At 38.7% G+C, this 9,333-nt stretch overlaps 1 protein-coding gene across 1 annotated transcript; it reads left to right on the top strand.

The window, feature by feature from the left end:
• Window positions 1–5,105: 5,105 nt before the first annotated feature.
• On the top strand, window positions 5,106–5,492 carry LOC308554928 (histone H2B subacrosomal variant-like; the record flags this gene model as incomplete). Its single annotated transcript, XM_081132602.1, has 1 exon — window positions 5,106–5,492. The coding sequence occupies one exon, from the start codon at window positions 5,106–5,108 to the stop codon at window positions 5,490–5,492; it is 387 nt and encodes a 128-aa protein (XP_080988728.1).
• Between the last annotated feature and the right edge of the window lie 3,841 nt (window positions 5,493–9,333).

Here is a 9,333-nt window from a genome sequence, read left to right as displayed (position 1 = left end):
AACAATTTACACTCCCACCCACAATATTAAAAATAATTAATACTAATTATTTCCTTATATGCTTCCCAACATTTAGTGTTATCGTAGTAATTAACTTTCTGAATCTAGTGGATGTGAAATCATTTCTGTGGTTTGAATTTGCACTTCCTTGACTATGGCTGAGGTTGAGCATCTTTTTTATATTTTTAGTACCGTTGGGGAGTTTCTTCTTTTGTAAATGGCCTAATCACATAATTTACCTATTTTCCCAGCAAGGTGTCAGTTTTAAAAATTGACTTACAGGAGTTCTTTACATATTCCAAATACTTATTCTAGATTGGGTACATACATAAAAAATATCTCCTCCCAGTCTGTGGCCCATCATTTAATTTTGTTTACAGTGTCTTTTATCACATAGTTGTCCTAAGTCTAATATTGGCAAAAAAAGTCAAACTTTTCCTTTATGATTAGTGCCTACCAACCAGGAGACCTTGGGCAACTTCTATTCTACATACTTAGTAAAAGCACTCTTGCTATAGTTAGGGGCAAATTCATTTTGCAATAATAACCTATTGATTCTGGGAGGGGGAGGGGTAAGTAGTTTTTAGTTACTTGATGTTTTACTATAATATATAAACCAGAACTCAAAACATTTTCTGTTTTCTCCTGAAGAACATCAGACTCATCAGAAACTTCATCAGGAAATGACAACCTTCTACTTTCTTTCAAGGCTAATCCTTTATTATGTTCTTACTCTGCACAAAGCTAATCTGATTACTCTCTTGGGTCACCTGAGAGCAATGACCCAGCTTTCAGATTAGCCAAAGCAAGACAGAGGTGACTCTGCCATGGGAGGGAGAGGCCTCTGCCCCACGAGGTTAGGGCTGTCAGCCTCAGAAATCCAGCAAAAGAAGGTAGAATGATGTCAAAGAGAAATGACTTAGGCCAGTGGATTGTCAACAAATCAGGAAAGGGGAACAGGGAAAATTGTTTGTTTTTGTTTGTTTATTGTACTCCCCCTCAAATGTGGAAATATAAGACAGGTAAGACTCCATGGCAAAGTGGGTCCCAACCTGGTCCACCCTCCTTCACTATCCCCTCAGTTTTCCCAGCTCTGTTCCTTGCTAAACACTGAAAGAGCTTTTCGGCAAAGCTAGTTTCAATTTACATGCACAGAAATAAGTTTACATCAAAGTCTGCATCTCTTTATGTCTCTGTACCTGGAGTCCCATGGCCAGAGAACATGGGTCACCCTCAGGAGCCACTCTTGCCATCATCCATCTTCTCATCTACTCACCTCTTATCACTCTACCCTCCTCCTCTAACTCCCCTCCTCACTTCTCTCCTCCCTCTTAAGTCTTTCCCTTACAACTCCCATTCCCGTGTGTGTGTGTGTGTGTGTGTGTGTGTGTGTGTGTGTGTGTGTGTGTGTTTCCAGGGAGTTTACAAAAACGCCCCAATACCTTCAAATATTTTGCTCTCTCTTAGCTCAACCAGTGACTCTCAACCCTGGTTACACATTAAAAGAACTTAAAAGAAAAAAGGCCTTAGCCTTGCCCCTGCAGAACCTGATTAAATTAGTCTAGTGTCTTGTTTGTTTCCATCTCTCTAGGTGACCTCAATGCGGGTCCAAGCTTGAGAGCCACGGCCATACTGAAACCCGGATCCTGCCCTGACAAACTCTCTTCCTTTGCCTCTTTCTGGAGATCATGGTCTCCCACACCTGACTACCACCAGACAAGAAGGGGCATGAAGCTCAAGCTCTTCCAGACCACAGGTCTTCCATTCTCATAAAAATATATAAATATTTTATATATATATATATATATATATATCTCTTTCCCTAGGGGCACTTTATTAACACACCCATCTCCCCTCTACTCCCCACCACCACCCTTATCTGCCTGAATAACTTCTATAACCATCAAGATTCAAATAAAACATTATCTCCTCTGTAAAAACCTAAGAAAACTCTCCATTTTTAGGAAAAAAAATAAGCAAATTATAAGAAAGTTATCCCATACATAGTATTTTTAAATATATTTCTGGTCATCTGCTAAGGATAGTATTATCTCCAACTTCCACATCATTGGTGACCCAGATCGTCCCTGACAATCTCATTCTGTTCATGGTGGCTGTGGTAAGCAGAGCAATGGGTCTCAAAGGTGTCCACATCCCAAAACCCCCATAGCTGTATGTTGACTTACATGGCAAAATGGAATTTGCAGATGTGATTAAGTTAAGGATCTTGAGATGTGGAGATTGTCCTGGATCATACAGGTGGACCCAATGTAATCTCAGGGGTCCTTACAAGTGAAAGAGGTGGGCAGGAGACTTGGTGTCAGAGTGACGAAGCATGAGAGGGATTTGACCATCCATTACTAAAGCTGGAAAAGGCCAGAGTCTCTTGTAGAGCCTCCGGAAGGAATACAGCCCTGCTGCTGACACCTTGATTTTAGCCCAGTGAAACCCACTGAGACTTAGAAGATCACCAGGACTGTAAGATAATGCATGTGTTATTTTAAGCCACTTGTGGTGATTTGTTACAGCAGCAATGGGAAACTATTACAGTGGCTGTGAAAATGTTCCCAGAGCACACTTGTATCTGTCAATACATGTTTTCAGCTTTGAGTTAATGTTTCCTCTGCTACAGTTATTGTAGGATAATCACTGAGAGACTTGATGATGACCTTGAGTCATAACAAGACCCTCAATCATAAATGAAAGAATGAGCAGTTGAAACCCCAGTACTATACATACTCAATTATAAAAGACATACAACCCATGCCTCAAATAGATATAGTGTGATCAAGCACAAAATAAAAGCCCAGAATAATGCATAGTTCTTAACTTTGAACTCCAGCTACACTTGAGCAGCCTGGAGACCCTGGACTTCTGGTCCACTTGTCATCAGTCCTTTCACTCTCTTGTGTCTCTTGCTAAAGGACACCAGGTTTCATTCTAAGTACCTAGAGGGCGAGAGCAGAAGAAAAGGGGAGAGAGAGAAGAGGGCTTCACAATGTCCATTCTTGGGGCATGGTAGATGCAAAATAATTAGATTTGCTGCATCACATCACCCAGATTGATAATCTAACAGGCATCTCCTGAAGGTCATTATGCTAAAAGGCATCTGTCCTTTGTTCCAGGCTGTCTGGAGGAAGAGAAGGGGAGAAGGGAAAGAAAAACCAGCACATCAGTGGTGAACTCATACATATTTTAGAATGACTTATTAAATTTTAAAAGGGAGTTCGGGTTAACCCTAAGGCAACCAGACATTTTAGAGAATCAGTATTCCTCATTTTCTGAACTTTCTGATCAATCAGTATTTTAGCATACAGCTTACTGTTTTAGATTTAAAGCCATTTTCTTTTAACTACTGCAAATTATTGCACCCTTCCCTCTCCCCACCCAAGCACACAACCAACTGAGAGAGTCATAGGGATCAGAAGGATGGATATCAAGATTTCAGCTTTATTACTGCAAATGTTTGGAGAATGGCCCTTAGCTGTGGAACAACAGCAAGCGTCCTAATGCGGCAACTCCGTATTCAGCAGAACGACCTAAGCACTTATCGTAAGCTGGCAAAAGTGACCCACAGGAGCAGAGCTGCCCACAGTCAGATCCCAACACGACTCCCCAATACCGGAGACAGGCATGCCTGTCATCTCCCGACCTCACCTATCCCAGGGAGGACTGTCCTGGGTGGAGGGAGGGGAGAGAGGCCAGGAGTGTGACTCTAGTAAAAGCTCTTCAACATGGGCACATGAGGAATAGGGAATGAGCGCTCTCCACCTGGTAGCCTCTTCTGAACGGTAGTAAATAAAGCTATGCTGTTATTAGCTAAGTAATTATATCTAGAGAAATCTGCAAGCAAAATTAGCAAGAGCTAACTAAAGATCCATCACTCCCAAGCGTGCGTGGGAGCAGTAGTCTCCATCGCAGCGTGAGGACGCGCCATCTGAGGTGTGCTCCTAGCCATCAAGTGCGGGCATCTGCTATTGGTACCCCTTGCCTTTAGAAATTGGAGCTTGTGCAAAGTGCTCACTATGACGACATTATTCTTACTACCTTATTTCAGATTTTCTTTCTGGAGTGGGAGATAAAGGGGAGGAATTACATATAGGATTTGAGAAATTACACATAGCCCAGTCTCCCTTATCTGTGAAGCAGCTCATAGTGAAGGACCTTCCGTGGTAGCATTAATAGTTGTGGCAACTGTGAGTTACTGAAATGCTCCTGAGTTGTGATTTTTACAGTTGCTTCTGTTTCTTTTTTACCCTACCCAAGGATAAATTAAGAGGACAAACGGAGATTTTCTTAAGCATGAATATCAATATGACACGTGGGCAAGAATGACTCTACGCCCACTTCTGGTTAATCATGACAGAAGAACCACAGTGTCAAGTAAAAATCAGAACATGGAATGAAATTTCTGAATTTTTCAAGAATGATATTAATATCATTATAAAAAGTTAATGAACATAGTCCACATATCATAATTTAAACAATAACAGGGGAGTTTTTGCTTGATTCTGTAGTTGTCTATAGTTGCTTCAAAGGAGCTGGGATCCAGAAAAAAAATTAGAGTTCATTTTTAAAATCACATTTTTAAAATAAGTTTAAACAGCAGTTTAGCTATACATATTTATTTTTATCATAAATAATCAATTTCACATTTATTTAATACTTAATTTTCTTATAAAATGAATTTATGAATACTTTTATAAACAGAGATTCCCTCAGACAAATAGCACTTTTTCCTTTACTTCCCTACCACCAGCCTCCCAGTTGGATGAGGTTTGTTCAATTCTGAAAATATTGTATATTATGCTTACAAATTGCTAAGAAATAAAGAAGGAAACATGAGTTCTCTTTTCTGCCATGAAGTCCACCTCTGTTCTACAGCACTCATCTCCTTAGGAAAGCTTTAGGTGAGCCAAGAACAAGATTTCCCCTTAACAACAAATCAGTGCCATTGTGAGGTGATTATGACATGGGAACAGTAACCTCCAATCAGAGAAGCCCCCAAAGTCTGATTGTGACATGCCAGCATAAGTATGAGAGCTCCCCTGATGCCCAGACCCTTTCCTCTCCACTTGAAACTGTTAAGGAAAACAACATCTCCAATGGCCAAATCCACTACCACAAAGAATAAGTGCTCCAGAGGACATCGAAACCGAAGAAGCTCCAGAAAGAAATCACATCCCTGTGCTGATTTTAACCGAAATTATTCACTCTACATCCGCAGGGTCCTGAAAGAAGTGGATCCCCAGAAAAGCATATCATCTGACACCTTGGACATCATGAACTCCGTGATCAACGACATCTTTGAGCGCATTTCTACACAAGCCTACAATCTGATGTGTTTCAGAAACCGCTGCACCCTCACCCATGAAGATATCCAGAAGGCCATGTATATGCTGTTTCCTGGGAAGCGTGCTAAGTACGCAGTGACTTTTGGAAGTGAAGCTGTCCAAAGATATGCCCACTCCAAAAACAACTCTCCAGCTTAATTAAATCTTGGGGAAAGTAAATCAAGCTCACTACCCCAAAGATCACTTCAATATTGAATTCACTCTTCTTTTTTTAGAATATAGCTGTAGTTCCTGATATTTTCCCGATTTCTCTTATCTCTAGAGAAGAATTACTCTCTTGCTATTTTACCTTTTAACAATTTGGCTGTTTAGGTTTTCCTGACACCGGCTCCCACCCAGGACTCTTGTTTTTCCTATGAATCTATAGATCTTGTTATACAACTTCAATGCTTGTTGTATGTTAAGGTATTGTTAATTAGGTACCGATGATTTAATCCAGCTATTTTGACCCCAAATCACACTGACTTTGAATTTGTGAAGATAAATGTTTTAATTAGAAGTGTACCAGCACCGGTAAATTTTCATCAAAAAAGCATTTTCTAGAGCAAACTACATTCAATTTAGTTCCTTAATGAAGTCTATAGAGCATGTCAACTATTTCCTTTTTGTTTTAATTCTTATTTTCTGAACTTCAACAAGCTCAGTTCATATCCATGTAAATGTTATCTTACATTTACATTTACCTTTACATTTAGGTTTGGTTCACTAGGATTTGTTGTTCTATGTTTACAACATATGAACACCCAGGAAACTAACACTCAATTTCTAAACTTAAATAACTTTACAATTGCAACTGAAGATGTTTTCCAATCCCATCTCCCTGTCCACTATCCTGAGTTTTCTTTCCCATTCCTTTGCTTTGCTTTGTACTTTTGCTACCTATATAACTGTCTCTACATAATAGGTTGAATTTTGTTTACTTTGTAAAATTGAAGCCATACTACATATGTTGTTCTGTGCCTTCCTTTTAATCAACATTGTTTCTAAGATTTATACCTGTTGATATATGTAGCTCTAGTTCATTCTTTTCACTCCGATGCTATGTTGTATTTTATAATATGAACATATCACAATTTATTTATCCATTCTCTGTTGATGTAGGTTTGGGTTGTCTTCAAAAAAAATTTTTTTTTTTTGCTATTATGAACAATGCTGCTATAATAATGAGTTGTAACAAAAGCTAAGACTTATATAGCATTTGCTATGTGCTCAGCATTTTACAAAAAATGATTTATTTAATCCCTATACCAACCTTATAAAGGTTACATAATTATCCCCCCCTGCAGATGAGGTAAATGGGGCACAGAGAAATAAGTAACTCGTCTGAGGTCACACACCTGTGTAAGTAGCAGAGCTGGGATTTGAGCAGGTTAACACAGCCCACTGTGAACACATGCTACCTGCTGTGAACATTCTTACACATGTCTCTCTGGTACAAATATACAAAACTTTCTCTAGGGAAAATAGCTAATGGTAGGATTGCTTGGTCATCTATATGCCCATATTCAATTTTACTAGATATTACCTGACTGTCTTCCACAGCACTTGTAGCAATTTACATTTGTAGTAGATGAGTAATTTAGACTCTTCTGTTGACAAGGAACACATCACTTAAGTTTCCTCAGAAAGCAGGGCTTCTTGTATGTATATCCTGGGATTGGATCTGAGACTATTCTAGGTGTCTCTCTCTTAGGACCTACTCTCTATTTTCCTGGGGTTGCTCAGGTCTAAATCCCTCCTCCTCAGAGCTCCAGGGAATCGACCTGACAAACAGACCTACTGAATTCCACTTAAATGAAAACCACAATAAAACATGGTTTTAAAAAGTTTTTAGGTGGGTATTTTTATACGCATGCACTTGCGTAATCAGACTTGAAACCATCCTATTTGAATTAGACCCAGGGATCAGCAAATTGCAGCCCTTGGGCCAAATCTGGAAGCAGCCCTTTTTTCGTATAGACCCACAAGCTAAGAAGTTTTCTTACAATTGTATAGGGATATTTTAAAGGAAAATGAACACAAGAATATTCAACAAGCCTAATGTGGCCCACAAAGCCTAAAATGTTTACCACCTAGCTCTTTACAGGCAAGTTTCCAGACTCTGGTCTACACAGTGCTGTGAGATGGCAAGCTTTCTAAGGCTTTGCTTGGGACACCCCTATCTGGATAAAAAGTTCACAAACAGGAAGAGTTTATAGTTGGCTTTTCAAATCCCTGGAGTAAGGATTTGCGTACCATGTAGAAATGGTACTCAACAACTGGGGTGATAGACTAGCCATTCCCAGAAATGCTTTATTATAAATTGAGGTGTTAAGTCAGGTGAAGGGAACTCTAGAGGGTTCTTCATATATCATTCTCTTTACTTTTGTGTACATTTTGAAATATTTTAACAATTTCAGAATAAGATCAAGATTTTTGGAAATAAAAACTCTGGAATTGGTTTCAAGTCTGATTATATAAATGCATGTGTGGAAAAATGCCCACATTTATAAAAATTTAGCCATTTTTTTTAGTATGGTAAAATATATATAACATAAAACTTACCATTTTGACCATTTTAGGTATACAATTCAGTCACGTTAAGTACATTCACATTGCTATGCAACCATCACCACCATTCCATCTCTAGAACTTTATCATATTCCCAAACAAACTCCATAAACAGTAACTACACATTTCCCCCCCCTGCACATTAAGGATGGTAGAGTAGAAAAATGAAAGAGCTTTGGTTTCTGATGATTGAACTCCCATCCAGCCCGACTGCCTATGCTGGCATAAGAGAAATCAATGTCTAACTTGTTTAAGCCAGCTATTGTTGTTTTGGGTTTCTATCATTCATAGTCAAATCTAATTCTAATATAGACATCCAGAAGATTATTGACTGCTAAAAATGCAGTTAGTCTGAAAATGATTGTATGCTTATTAAATAAAAATATATTAATCTAGAAATGGAGGATGATAAATGTCTTGTGTATTTACCAGATGTTGCTATAAAATGAAATCTCACGCCATTTAGCAACCCTTTCTCAGAGCTTATGTAATACAGATGGCAAGAGCTTGCCTGCTACTAGTCTATTGGACACATGATGTGATTTTGAAACATTACTTAAAATACAAAAATATGTGAGAGATTCAGAGAAGAAAATATTCAGCTAAGCCGACAACATGACCAACATGCGGATTCTGTGGTGATTCGAAGCTAGAGGTATGCAGAATCATAAAAGATGTCTCACACCAACACAAAAGAATAGTGCTGATTTTGTAATATAAATTACCAAAATAATAAAATTCTAGCAAACTTAGATTATTCTTTAAGTTTGGAAACCTTGTTTTGGAAATGAATCGTATAACTGCATATAAATATATGCTGTCACTATAAATTTTTAGACTTGATATGCACACTGCTAGCTTGTTCTTGTTTGGACTAAATGCGCCAGGAAGTACTGGGGGATAGGAAAGTAACATTAAGTATGGAATACCTTACCTATGGTACTTATAGTTCATTTTGCATTCACAGAAATGCCTTCTTTGCGATAGATGCTGAGAAAACAAAGAGGTCCATTCGTTTAAAAGCTTAGAATCTTACGGAACAAAAACTGAAAATAAAGTTATTGGGAACAGCTAATATACACTGAGTCTAGGCTCTGGGGTAGGCATTATTCTAAGTGCTCCATTTATAACAACTTAGTATAAGGCCCAAGACAACCACATGAGAAAAGTGCTATCATTTTCTAGTCAGAGGGAAAAGGCTAAGAAACTTGCTAGAGGTCACAAAGCTCATGATAAAAGAAACGGGACTGAACATATATTCCGGCCCCAGAGCCCATATCTTAAAGCACAACGCATGCTGCGAGTCATATGGAGAGAGAAATGTAGACGAATCCCTGGAACGTGGAAGGGACATCTAACCTGGAAAGGAATGGTGTCTTACAGGAGAGGACACCTGATCTATGTCTTGAAGGAAATGCATGTTAGATAG

This window comes from Miniopterus schreibersii, assembly GCF_964146895.1.
Source record: "Miniopterus schreibersii genome assembly, chromosome: 3".
In the NCBI taxonomy this organism is placed as follows: domain Eukaryota; kingdom Metazoa; phylum Chordata; class Mammalia; order Chiroptera; family Miniopteridae; genus Miniopterus; species Miniopterus schreibersii.
This window is presented reverse-complemented; position numbering and strand designations above follow the sequence as displayed.